At 45.2% G+C, this 14,422-nt stretch overlaps 1 protein-coding gene across 1 annotated transcript in view; it reads left to right on the top strand.

Moving 5' to 3' along the window:
- Kif5c (kinesin family member 5C) overlaps positions 1 to 14,422 on the top strand; it is a 158,126-nt gene that overhangs the window by 85,705 nt on the left and 57,999 nt on the right. The window contains exon 11 of the mRNA XM_021184624.3: positions 9,427 to 9,575. Coding sequence (XP_021040283.1) covers positions 9,427 to 9,575 — 149 coding nt within the window. The remainder of the gene's footprint in view (positions 1 to 9,426; positions 9,576 to 14,422) is intronic.

Below are 14,422 nucleotides of genomic sequence, written 5' to 3'. Positions count from 1 at the left end.
TTGCATCTAGCAGGTGACCTATAAACTTGAGACATTGTTTAGGGAGGCAACAGGGATTGCATTTTTTTTTTTCAGTAGTGGTCAGGAATGTGCCTGTCTGAAGAATGCTATTGATCAAAGCAAAACAAAACACCCAACTCATTGTTGCAGCTACTTTTGTTCTTTGTGGACTCAAAGCCTAACCTTTAGCTCTATAGGATTTCGCATCCATAAATCTCAAGATTGATAAGCACTTTTAACTCCAGTTATTTGAAATTCATTTCAACGTTATTCAGGAAAGCAATCAGAAACTGAGATAAAGGCAGAGTAGAGGTGTGCATAATGGAGGAAAGGAACCCAATGCATTAACCCTGAGGGTGGGAGGCATGAGGTGTGTGTGGAGGAAAGTGCAGGGGATGACCACATTCTCACTGTTTGAAAGGCCAGAGTCAATGTGCCCTGCCTCTGAACGTTAGCTGGTGCAAGCATGAAGGAGCTAGAGCAGTCTTCATATGTGTCGGTGGGTCTTACCTTCCTTACTCCCACCCCCACCCTCTTTTCAGTTTTTCTAGACAGAGTTTATTCAGTATAATCATCCCTGGCTGTCCTGGACTCTTTGTCGACCAGGCTGGCCTTGAACTCACAGAGATCTGCCTGCCTCGGCCTCCTGAGTCCTGAGAGTAAATGCTTGTGCCACTACACCTGGCTTTCCTGTCTTTCTTGACACAGTTCTTTTCACCTACCTTACCCCGCTGCCACAGCTGACCTCTTCAGTCTTGTTTGTTCAGTTTCCAGACCCTGTCTTCTCAGCTGTGTTTTTGGGTGTTGGGTACCTAAGCTTGGGATACTGTGGCCTTGGATAGTCTGAGCATCGTTGATGCTCATTGTGCTGACTCCAGACAGATGTGCTGGTGTGGATTCTCCTATCATTATTACATTCAGTGCTGAACAGCTGCTGATCTGTCTCTGTGCACCTTTACTGCCTCAGGTGTTAGTGGGGTTCCCAGTGTTCCCCTGCTTTAGACCTGGGAGTGTGTTGAATGGTAATGCCCAAGAAGTCATTTCAAATGGGGATGGGTGCTCTATGGAAAATTGCTACAGCTGTTTGAACTGCATCGCACATCGTAGACATTTTCTGAGTCTCAACAGGACATAGGATTCTTTGGCTGTGGGCTGCCTAAACAATAATTGTGTTGCGACGTTGTAGGATTAATCTATCTCTTAAAGGATCGGGGTCCTTTGCTTCTTCCTAAATGACTTCTTTGATTTGATACAGGCTTGAGGTAGTGGCATTGAAGCAAGGTGACACCTTTGTTTCCTGGCCACCGATCCACTCTCTCTTTAGTTCTCTCCGAGCCTCATATCTCTCTACCGTAGAGATGAAGTGGCTCCTTCCAAAGACTTATGGGAGGAGGATGATATGAGTTGCCTAAGGGCTGGTACAGAGGAGGCTATCACTGACTTCAAGCTCACCTTAAATACTCTGGCAGTATTGAGGGTTGTTGGAAAGATAATGGGTAAGACTAGACTAGAAAGAAGGAGCAGCGTTGCAATATAAAAGACAGTTTGAACGAAACAGCATTTCACGTCTGGAACTAATGGGTAAAGAAATACTACAGGAAATTTAGGATTCCAGGAGATAAAATGTAATATCAAATATGTTTCTAGGTGAAATAGTTGGTCTGCTTCTTGTACCAGACCCTGAAGTGCACGACGTCAGCTTTCCAGCATGGGACGAGTGCAGTGGTCAGTAGGTGCACGCTTATTGAACAGTGAAGCAAGCGAGCCTCAGGTTCACTATACAGCAGACATGGATCTGATCATCAGATTAGACATGAGATCCCAGAGTGAACAGGATTAAATACTGGGCTGGAGAGATGGTTCAGCTGTTTCTCCAGAGGTCCTGAGTTCAATTCCCAGCAACCACAGGGTGGCTCACAACCATCTGTCATGGAATCTGATGATTTCTTCTGGCACACAGGTATACATGCAGGTAGAATGTGCATATATATAACAAATATATAAAGCTAAGAAAGAATAATAAGATCAAGCACTTTGAACCCAAAAGCTGCAGGTTACGTCCCAAGTGCCAGATAACCAGTGCTCATTTTATTCTTGTTGCAGAACTGTGGGCGGCATGATTTCTGTGGTTCTCCTGAGGACACAGAGGAGGTGTATATTTCTGCTGGGCTGAAATGCACTGATGTGCTGAGTTAATCACAGCACGTGCTTTGAAGTTGTAGAAACTCAGCAGTGTCCACAGGTGCCTGAAGCACCCTGGGAAGAGCCTGGCAGCCTGTGTTAGGATTTTAGATTTAGTACTGCATTCTCAGGGGAAATACACCCTGATGGACTCTTATTTGATCAAGCTTTCCCATTTAGTTCTCTGAGTGCCCAGCATCAGAGCAACAGGTAGTCCAGATACCTGAGAATCAGAAAGCCCAATTAAAACATTTTGTTGATTTTTTTTCTATGTTCCAGCATGTTATTCTTTAGTTTTAAGTTACTCTCTTCCTAGTACTTTCTTTTCTAGCATTTTTCAGAAAAGATACTTGTGACTTTCAGATGTGTGAACTCAAATCACTCTATGATCTTCGAAGTCTGTTTCATGTGCCTTGGTTTGGCGGAGGCGGAGGTGGCCCAGATCAGTATGTCTCGGTCCAGCAAGAATAATTCAGTCTGTTTTTTTTGTTGACTGTGAGAGGGGGTTGGTGACTCGGGGAGAGTGATAGTATTTGTGTTCCTGGTGTGCAGTGTTCTCAGAAGGAAACCATGCCGCCACTTTAATCAAGCCACCTGTCACAGTGACAGTTGGACCCAGCAGAGACTGAGTAGTGTACATTTAAATTCATGTCACAAGAGTGTGAGAACAATGTACCTGCAGAGGCAGAGTGAGCCACTTGCGAAGGTGCACACATTGGTGCATTTGACATGAAACCAAGGGTTCAGTCATCTCTGCTAGAGAACCTGTTGCTAGGACACCAGCGGGTAACCATAGCCCTTGGAGGAAGAGATGCTGTTCTTCACTGGTCACGAGAGCTTTAATTCCTCCTTCGTGACTAACCTTTTCCTCGGAGGCCTGGAGCAGAAATGAGTTCCGAGGAAAGTGTAGCTGTTACACAGCAGTGAGACTCAGGCAGATCGGAAGTTTGGATGCACCCAAATGGCTAAGCCCTTTAATCAAACATGAATCCAGCTATTGCTCTGTCGTCTGTGTTTTTATTTTTTTTTTTTTATTTTTATTTTTTTTTGGTTTTTCGAGACAGGGTTTCTCTGTGTAGCCCTGGCTGTCCTGGCACTCACTTTGTAGACCAGGCTAGCCTCGAACTCAGAAATCCGCCTGCCTCTGCCGTCTGTGTTTTTAGAGGGCTAATGTTTGCGCTCTGTTGACTGAGTCAAGTGGATGACCCTGGGTAATGAGCATGGCCCTTCCGATCATTCAGAGAGAGGCCTTGATGAGCAAAAGCTGATGTTCCTCAGGGAGAACTGAAGACCAGAAAACACACTCGCTCCTGCATTTCAAGCTGGCTGCTTGGACTTGACTTAGCTTTGTGGCCCCCACAGACACATGAGCCACGTTCCTTAGAAAACTAAGAGGAGACTATGCTGTATGTCCTTCTCTGTCTCTCTCTGCATTCCTTCCCCCTTGCCCTCTGCCATACCAACTTCCCCAATAAACCCAGATAGATGGAGATGGGATACTGGACTACCGTCTGCAGAGACCACAGTCCTCTCCCTTACTCTCTCTCCCCTCCTCTCCTAACATTTCCTGTGTAGAGCATATATTACAGACTTTTCCCATGCACTGAGGGTGCGAGGTTGCTTGTCTAGAGTCTCCTTATTCAAATATGAGTACTCTCTGGAACACCTGGAGATCAAGGAAAGATGCCAAAGCGAGAGGTACCAGGAGCAAGCATCTTCTGGCTCCTTAAGGAGGTCAGAGTAGTTAGAAGAGACTCAAAAGATATCCAGTATGCTTGTCACTTAGAACGATGGCCAGTGAATAAGTACAAGAAGAGATCAGTGGGGAGACAGGCAAGGGGGGCCTTTTTCAAGTGCACGTGATGGGAATGCCTTCAAGAGTGTTAGGTGGGAGTGCTCAGCCTCTTGAAGGAGACATGCTTAGTCCTCTTAGAACCTAAGTGTGTACCTCTTCATGCACATACTGGACATTTGGGATGGAGTGCCTGAAGGAGCTGGGAAAGGTGATGACACTTGAGAGCTGAAAGGTGGCTGTCTTCTCATTTCACAGTAGATGTTTCTTGTATAACCACATCGGCGTTTGCCTCCACATGTAAGAAGGTGTGCTGGTCCTCTGATCACTGTTGGCTACACCTATAACACTCTTCCCCAAGGTGTTACCTTTAAGTCTTAAAAAAAAAAAAAGCAAAAACAAACCCAAAAATCCCCAGCTTCATTTCCTCCCTGGAGGGAGAAGAGATCTAATACCCAGGCAAACCCAGATGACACACTACTGAAATGATATTTGAACCTCCGCAGCAAGGCAACACAGGAAACAGGCACCATGATAATAGCATCCACACAGTAGGTTACCTCTTGCCAAGTGGATCTTCTGTTAGGGCTGAAACAATATTGAACAAGGACTTTTTCCCTAAGGAGCCATGGAGTAGGACTTTGCTCAGTGCTGTGAGCTGAGCTGTTCATATGAGTGCCAGTTGTAAATCTGCAAACGTGTCAGCACACATTAGGGTTAATCACAGGGTCTCACCACTTCAGGAGTAAATACAGCTCCAAAGGTCACCTGTGTCTGAGACAGTGTCCCCACCCCAGATGACTGGACTTTGCTGCTCTTGCCATGCTGTTTGCATAACAACAAACCATCATGTGAGACTGTATTACACTAGTGGGGTCTAATCTACCTTAATTAGATTATCACACTTTGTTTCGAGGCAGTACAATGCTTCCTGATGCATTTCTGAATAAACTTTATTTTTAAGCAATGCGTGACTGTTAGACTTCAGACAAAATTATAAAATTGGCTTTTAGAGCCTTTCCCAGTTCCTGGTGTCTTACTGAGTTCATGTGTGATTGTGAACTAACTGAAATTCTTTTGGAAGCTAAGCTGGACAATAAAGACACATATCTGGGGCTGGGGAGGTGGCTCAGCGGTTAAGAGCACTGACTGCTCTTCCAGAGATCCTGAGTTCAATTCCCAGCAACCACATGGTGGCTCACAACCACCTGTAATGGGATCTGGTGCCCCCTTATGGTGAGTCTGAAGACAGCTACAGTGTACTCATATACATAAAATAAATAATCCTTAAAAAACATAAAATAAATGAGACTCAGCCTAGGGATTTACATATATATATATGTATATATGTAACATCTTATATATATGTATATATATACATATATATATATATATATATATATATATATATATATATATTTAAAAGACACATATCTGGGTCATTGACACCAGGTTCTGTATTGACTTATCATGTCTAAGTATATAGGAGTGTAGGCAGTAAATATGTGGGAAAAACAAAAGATCCAGAAATTGCATATAGGTGGAGAGATGCTGCCTTTCTATATAAGTTTATTTCTATAATGCATTTTTATTACTATAGAATATATATAGTAAGGAGCATAACATAATTATACAGTCATAAACATTTACAAATGCACACAAACACGTAAGCATCTCCCATTGACTTAGAAGCCTGCCTCTTGCGCCTGCTTAGCCAGGCTCTGTGCCCAAGAGTAACCACATCCCGACGACTTCAGCCCGCATGGTTGGCATTGGCATGTAAGGCTTTTGAACCTCACATGTGTAAGGCCACACAGTACTGTTTTCATACAGCTGTCTTTATGCATCACTGTATCTGGAAATTATTTCGCACTGTTGGGTGCAGCAGTTTAGTGTTTATAGTTATGTAGTATTCTATTGAATGTATTCATTGTACTGTTGGTAGGTGTTTGACTGCTTTCGTTTAGGGGCTATTGTCAATAACATTACAGTGTCTGTGGCCTGTTGGACATACCTGTTGATAAGTGTAGATATGAGTCACAGGGCGTGGCATAGTTATAGTAGACGCTACAAACCACTTTTCTAAAGTTACAGTTAGGACCTATACTCACAGCAGGCAGTCAGAGGTAAGGTCAGGTAAGGTCGCTGCCCTTTCTCACTGGTAGCCCTTCTGGTGGGCACAGAAAGGCATCTCCTCAGTTCCCTTTCTTTCCCCCAGAACTAAGGATCTAGTGTTCTTTTTGCAGTGCATCTTGGCACTTCGTTCAGGAACTGCCCATTCAAGTCTTTTTCTGCTTTTTCCTTCTTGATTTGTGGGAGTTATTCCAGCTAACTGCTATCTATATGTATTTTAGTACCTTCTCCTGTTTTAAAAACATGCCTTTTTAGTGAGGGAAGTTTTAAATTTATAGTCAATTTCTTTCTTTTATGTTGTATTCAAGAAATCTTTACCTAACACAAGGTCTTGAGGATATTTTCAGTATTTTGCTTTAGACATTTTACCATTTTCACCTATGATGCATCAGGAATAGAATTCTTATGTGGAGTTTTGTTTTGTTTGTTTGTTTTTAACTGTACATTGAAAGGACCATGTCCCTGCTCTGTGGTATGAGAACTTCCCATACATCAGATGGCAGTGGTGTGAGTTTCTATCTGGATCATTTATTCAGGCTATGTAATCACTTTAAGGATTATGGCTTTCTAAGTACTGATATTCATATGTATGCATGTACGTGCGTGCATGTGTGCACGCGCGCATGCGTGCGCGCGCGCGCGCACAAACACACTCTCTCTCTCTCTCTCTCTCTCTCTCTCTCTCTCTCTCTCTCTAAGATATGGGAGATAACTTAAATCTATGGAGCCATTTTGGTAGAGTCATCTCTCTTTTTCTTAGCTCATTTCTCCATCCCCTGGCCTCAGGGTTCAAGTTTGCTCAAGTCCCATCTGGAGCAGAGAAAATTCTATAAGGACCCAGTGTGAGAGTGTTTTCCTACCGTGGCTTGAGCACCAGGCCAGAGTGGGTTGTATTCTATTCCATCCCCTCTTACTCTGTTGTCTCTGCCTAGCTCTGGGCCCTGTTCGCATCACTACAGTGGCTCCCTTCCCTCTGGTCTGTAGTCAGGCCAGGCCAGTAAGGAAGTGGGTAGCAGATGATGGATAAAGGACAGAGGGGATGAGCACAAGGCACGCATTTCCCTGCAGGCTCATTGTAAGCTGGATTGCTCTAGAGCACAGGTCATTACAGTTCCCATAAGTAAGGTTTGTCTTCAAGCTCTCTTTCTGAGGCTTCACCGTGTTTACTAATGAAGGCATTACACCGCCCCCTTTCCCAGCACCTTTCCACACCTTTCTTAGACTTGGCAAACTGCTCAAGTTGAGTGGGTCATTGCTTCACTGCCCCAGCTTATTATAGAAATAAAAGAAAAAGAATTTTCTGGGCATCTCAGAAAGTTACCCTGCAATAGACTTGATAGGTCTCTGAGCAACACTGCCTGGAGACAGCACAGGGGCTCCATCTTTTTCTCTCTGGTACCATTTGCAGTCTTCAGGGCACTATTTATGACTTAAATAAAATCAGTGGTCTTAAATTGTATCCTTCAGTGACAGCAAGCATCTTAGCTATGAGGCTTTTTTTTTTCCTCTCCTACTTCCTGACTTAAGTTGATAATAGGGGACACAGCCATGCCTGTGCTTGCAGCCCAGACACCGCCATAGCACCGCCTGAGGATGTTAGAAGGCAGGGTGAGAAAGCCAGACTGCACCAAGTCTTAAAGTACTAATAAAATTACTGCTATTGAAGAATTAAAATTGAGGCAGTTCTGGGGAGAGCAGCCTCAAGGTACAGCAAATGAGAATTATCCTAATTCTTTCATGAGTCCAGTACTGATATCATTTAACTCCTCTTTCAACAGTTGGGTTATTTAGTTGTCTGCTCTAGAAATTAATTTTGCAATGGCATCTGTAGCACTGGGGAGGACGGTTGAATTACTTGCACCAAAATAGAAATCATGTCCCAAATGTCATTTGATGACAACAGTAATTAACCTGGATCACACATCAGCTGTAGCAGCAAACATGACAGTCCTAGAATTGTTTGGAGATTAAAATGAGAATGTCAGTGGCAAGAAGACAGAGCACCATGTATTTTCACTTGAGCTTTGCCTGCTTAACAAGCAGGGAGCAAACAGGCAAGGAATTTACTGTTTCCTGGGTGTGGCTGAACCTGTCTGTTTCTGTGCAGGCCTAGGTGAGCCTAGCCTTTTGTTTAATCTCACCTAATGCAGATGCTGATTTTTTTCTCCTTCCCAGCTTCTCCTTTCATTGACTGTCTATCATGCACATGACATCACTCCCCTAAGCCACGTGCCCTACGAGATCGTTAAATAAAATTGGTGCCCTTGAGACATGTTTGTCATGCATTATGTTATTTTTAAGACATTCTAAATTTGGATATACAAATATTTAAAAAAAAAATCCCAACTTCTGGCTATTTATACAGTGAGATGATTTCAGAATAACCAGCCTTTAACTCTCGTGTGCTGATGCTTGCCTTTGCTGAGAGGATCATTAGGAAGTCATGGTGACCCCAGTCACCCTCTCTCACTTATGTGGCCCACCTACCTTATAGCCATGTGTTGGCATGTGCCTAACACTTTGGTTCTAGGCACCAAAGGCAACTAAGAGAAGTAGCTGACTGTTCAATTTGTGTCCCTGACATAAGAAACCCCAAACTGTAAGAGGTGGGGCACTTTGCTCATCCCTCTTGCTATGTTCCTAGTGTTTTGTAAGTGTTTACCGAGTTGATTGGGAACTCTATTTAGAAGACTAGTCTGGCAGAAGTCTGTGGAATGCTTAAACATGCTGAACACCGGGGTAAGCTTCTATCTAACCCACGGCTTGAAGACAGACTGTGAGGACACAGAGGAAGTTAGACAAGATGGAACCCTGAGGCACAATCTGAATGAAAGTCCATTGGACTGTGAACTGTGAAGGAGAAGAGGAAAGGGTGGCTCTGGAGCCTCAAGAAATAACAGTGTGAGGTTGGAGCGATGGCTCAGGGGTTAAGAGTGCTTGTTCTCTCATGAGGACCAGAGTTTAGACCTCAGCATCCAGTCAGATAGCTCACAGCCCCCAGGGATCCAGTGCCCTCTTCTGGTCCCCAAGGGTACAGGCGTGTGCATGCATGTGTGTACACTCCCACTCACACTCACCTGTACATACAGTCACATATACATGCATACATAGAAATACACACACATACTAAAAATAAGTCCTTTTAAAAAGCTCTAGTAAGCATTGCCAGTGACGCCGCTTGAGGGCTGTAGGTAGGTGCCACAGGAAGTCTTTGCCATTCCAGTTCCTTTTGGATGTGAAGGGAATCTGAGACTTGTTATATAAAATCAGTAAGGGCTAATGGCTATTCTCGGAATTCATTCCCTGTGTTTTAATCCCAGAGCAAAGACCATCAAGAATACAGTCTCTGTGAACTTGGAACTAACAGCAGAAGAGTGGAAAAAGAAATATGAAAAAGAGAAAGAGAAGAACAAGGCCTTGAAGAGTGTCCTCCAGCATCTGGAGATGGAGCTGAACAGGTGGAGGAACGGTGAGAGCGAGCGGAATGGAGAGGAGGCAGGGGCATATGCTTCCTCCTTCCTGGGATGGTTGGCATCTTGGGGGACTCTTGGGAAAGGGGGGTGACTGTGGAAGTCAAGCCTTTCCAGTTCCTGTGATGGCAAGTGTTTTATTATTTTGTTTTACTAAAGTTTTATTATTCCTGGCCACTGTGGCCTAGCTCATTCCATCCCGTGACCTGTGCACAGTGGGGTGGACCAAGTGACAGGGATCAGTCGCTCAATTAATCTCTTTAAGTGTGTATGTGTACATGTGTGGATTGAGGGGTGCACATGTGCGGGGAGGGGGTACATGTTTGTGTGTATATGTATGTGTAGGGGTATACATGTATCTGGAGGTGTGTGTGTGTGTGTGTGTGTGTGTGTGTGTGTGTGTGTGTAGGCTAGAGAATTGCTATGTGTGTTATACCCAGGACAACTATCCCCCTCCTTTGCAATAGGCTTTCTCCTTTGCCTGGAGCTGACCCATTAGGTTAGACTAGCTCGTGTGCCCCATGGATCCGTCTGTCTCCACCTCCCCAACTCTAGGATTACAAGCGCATGCCACCATGCCTGACATTTTTATGTGTCCTCATGGGATAGAACTCTGGTCCTTGCGTCGAGCATCAAGGGCTTTTCCGAGAGAGCAGTTCCCCAGCCTGGCTAGAGTCTGTTTCAGATGCTCTGTTTCTACATGTTGCTGTCCTTCATTTCAGGGATCCTGGCTTCATATTACAGGAGCACTTCTGAGACTTTTATTTCTAATACCAATTGCTTTGGCTAAATGAAAACTAGGATTTGCTTCAGTCTTGCCATTTACTTGTGGGTAAATGTCACCTCTGGCCAGAACGTGCCTTTTCTGACCTGCCTCGCCATTCAGTTCCTCAGAGTGAGACATAGTGGGCTGAAGAGACCCTTTGCTAAGATGGACCCTGACAGGCCTGCTTCATGACCAGTTTTTCAGCCCCCTTCTTCCGTCTCTTTGGTTTGCTCTATAGGAGAAAATATCTCCTAGAGCTGGCGTGAGGTGGGTGGGTGGGTTGTGGGGGAGGTGTCCGGGGTGGCTTCCAGATTCCGGGTAGACACATTATTTTGGTGACTTTAGCATCATGATGGAGCTCAGATGGTAGCAGTCTCTTTTAATCTGGAAGCAAAGCAAGTTGGAGCTGTGTGTCAGAGGATGGCAATAGCTAGAAGTCATTTGTTCCTCAGATCCCTTGCTTCCCTGTGGTGTGTGTATTTCAGCAGCTACTGCAGCCAGTGGTGCCCTGAGAGAGGGGGCCTGGGGATTGCTGAGCTGGTCTGGAGGTAGCAGGGTCTGTTTGCAGCTGCGCAGTGAGCTGGAAGCCGATTGCTGGTGATGGTATTTGTTGCTGCTCCTTGCTAGTAAGGATTGGGTATCAACGAGCTACTTATTCACTTGAGAAGCAATTACGTGGCAAACAAGAATTCAAGAGAGGATCAAAATCTGACCTAGTAGCCTAAATAACAGGATTTTCTTCTCTTTGGAAGCATTTCTAGCTACACATGTGTTTCAAAAGCTGCTAGAATAATTGAATAACTCAGCACCTGCGCTGAATGATGATCCCTGCAGTTTGGCAGGAGCAGCCGAGTCGGGTGTGTGGAAATCAGGATGGGAGGAGGCTATGGGAAGCTTTGTGGTGGCTCTGGAATCCTTTCGGGTCAGTTCCCTGTGGGGTGACTCGGTCACTTAGTAAAGCCCTTTGGTGTGACGTTGGCTCACTGGCCTTAGAAGCATTCTGAGTTGGACAATAACCTTGTTTTAATCGTTTCTCGTCTCTTGCCCGACTCTAGCAGTCCAGTTCTCCAACACATACCCAGGGCCACCTTGTGGAATCTGCTCTGCCTCGTGTGCCTGACTTCCTGCTTAGCGTCTTTTTGGGGTCCTGCATCCTATTGGCTTCTTTATATGCCACCACCTTAACTGGCTGTTAAAAAGTATGATTTATGAGTCTTTTGGTGAAATTCTACATAAATCCTTAAGCTAAATAATTTGGGGAAAGTAAGGCATAGTTTCTGGTATATCACAGACCTACAATAAGTGCATATTACACAATTGTGTGCTGAACATGGAATCTGGGCAGCTGGGTGAGACCTGTGCTTTGAATGTAAGGGGACTTTCAGACACTGTCAATACATGTATGGTAATAGTCTATGCTACACACCAAGAAAAGAAAGTGTGTGTCCAGAGATTTTATAGCAGGCAGTTAACCACTTTGAGAAGCCAGCAAGGGCTTCCTTGAATAAACAATATAGAGAATTGACTGGAGAGATCAGTTAGCTGGGTGAAACAGGAGATTTAAGGTGAGCTCCAGCTTCCTGTGGGGGGAACTGAATTGACTGTGGAACTGAGGGTGAGAGCGGAAGACCAGTGTAGGGTATGGGCTGGGGAAGCAGTGGTCTTGGGTGAACTTGGCAGGTAGATATAGGAATTGTTCTTCAAGCAATGAGAAGCCACTCAGGTATAGAAGACCTCAGAAGAGTTATGTTTTGAAGGTCTCAAAGGTCGTGCTGGAGAAAGGACTGGGGTAGGCAGAAGAAGGTGTGGTAGAGGCAGGGAGAAGGCAGTTAAACTGAAAAATAGGAGGTAGAATGGAACGAATTGGATTGGTATTGAAACAGAAATTTGCAGGGTTTGGTGAGGACTAACCATGCAGGGAAGACGGCGTCAAGGTGGTTCTGAGGTTTTTGTCTTGGCTAAGTTGGCTGGAAGACAGAACTGTTCCCTTAGACTAGAAATACAGGAAAAGAGCCGGACTGGGGAGCAGAGCAGTAAAGAGGAAGCCTGGGGTGTCCAGAAAACATCCACAGGAGGGTCCTACGAGAAGGTTGTTCTGAGGGTCTTCATAACTGGAAGAGGGGAACTTGAGTATTACTGATCTTTTCTGTGGTTGAAGGCATAGGTTGAGGCAAGGCTTCTCTAGGTGATAGAGTGGAGAGGGAAGAAAGGAAGTAGAAGTTGACAGACTCCTCCCAACAGCCTGTGGCCTTGTAACCTCTGAGCAGCTGGATGGGAGGTGTTCTGCAGAGAACCTGGCCTTGCCTGCTAGTGTTTGTGTTTTAAAGGTGACATTCCTGGAGGCAATGGTTTGTAAGTGCAGAGAGCATGGACTGATGGGAGAGACTACAGGTGATCAGAGAGCAGTGAGGGAGAGTGGGGAGGCTCGAGTGGTGCTATCCCGAACCACTCTCGGCTCCCTATACCTGACTCCTGAGGCATGGTAGCCATGTGGAAAAGAAAACTGTGACGGACACAGTGTCAGCTCTCCCGACTCATACCAGAACGGCAGGATATTGCCAAGTTCCTTTTGAATTATGGGATAGATTGTTGGATCTAAACTTTTAGGAGGCAGCTACTTAATTTACTTCAGTATTCCTTGGGTACTGATATGACTACATTAGGATCTGAACACGCTCTAGGAGCCCTGACGATGGGTACTTTCCGCATGGAAGATACTCCTGTCCTTGCATGGTATGCGTATAATTTAAAAGCCTCACTGCTCCATTCCAGCTGTGAGAGAGCAAGGAAGAAGTGTGTGCACACATATGTGCCCGTGAATGCTTGGTCTTCTGCAGTTGCCATCACAGCGAATACAGTGACAAAGCAAGGCAGGAGGAAATCAATTACAAATCAGGTGCAGACAGATAAATGGATAAATGAGGACACATGTCTAACCCAGTTGGTGGTGACAGGTGAGAAAGAGGCATGCCCTGTTACATATCTAGAGGCTCATCTAAGGTCTAACCCCTCCTACCTCCGCCTGGACCAAGTATCAGCCTTAGAAGCTTGATTGCTACTATACACTGTGAGTTTAGGTTCCCTCTAGGACACATGTTGAAATCACAGATCCTGAGGTACTGGGTGTTGGTTTCTTTGGGAGTTGTCCTAGTTAGGATTTCTCCTGCTGTGATGAAACACCATAACCAAAAGCAGCTGACAGAGGAAAGGGTTTAGTCAGCTTACACTTTCACATTGGAGTTCATCACTGAAGGAAGTCAGGGCAGGAACTCAAACAGGGCAGGAACCAGGAGGCAGAGGTGATGGAGGGGTGCTGCTTACTGGCTTGCTCTCCTTGGCTTGTTCAGGTCACTCATACAACCCTGGACCACCAGCCCAGAAGTGGCCCCACTCACAATGGGATGGACCCTCCCACATTAATTAGTAATTAAGAGAATGTCTGTCTTAGTTTGGGTTTTACTGCTGTGAACAGACACAAGGCAAGTCTTATAAAGACAACATTTAATTGAGGCTGGCTTATCGGTTCAGAGGTTCAGCTCATTATCATCAAGGTGGAAACATGGCAACATCCAGGCAGGCTTGGTGCAAGAGGAGCTGAGAGTTCTACATCTTCATCTGAAGGCTACTAATGGAAGACTGACTTCCAGGGAGCTAGAGTGAGGGTCTTAAACCCACCCACACCCACAGTGACACACTTACTCCACCAAGGCCACACCTCCTAATAGTGCCACTCCCTGTGCCAAGCATATACAGTCCATCACAATGTCTAATGGGCTTGCCTGAAGTCCATTTTTATGGAGGCATTTTCTCAACTGAGGTTCCCATCTCTGAATCAGGTGAACTAAGGCAAGCCAGCACAGAGGTGACTATTTCTTGAGGACTGTTGCCTCTGTCACCCCATGAGACTGTGCTGCTGCTTATTTGAGGATAAAAAGAGGTGTCATCGGCAAACCCAGAAGAACTCCCTGACCCCATCCAAGAACAGGATGCCTGTGTCGACACACAGACCTCCAACTTCTCACTTCCGAGTTAGGAGAAATGGTTCTGTTGCCCGGTAGACCACATCCTGTGCTGCGTTGC

This window comes from Mus caroli, unplaced genomic scaffold (genome assembly GCF_978045245.1).
Source record: "Mus caroli unplaced genomic scaffold, Mus_caroli_1 scaffold_2, whole genome shotgun sequence".
Classification (NCBI taxonomy): Eukaryota; Metazoa; Chordata; class Mammalia; order Rodentia; family Muridae; genus Mus; species Mus caroli.
The sequence above is the reverse complement of the archived record's forward strand: the minus strand, read 5'-3'. Positions and strand labels throughout refer to the sequence as shown.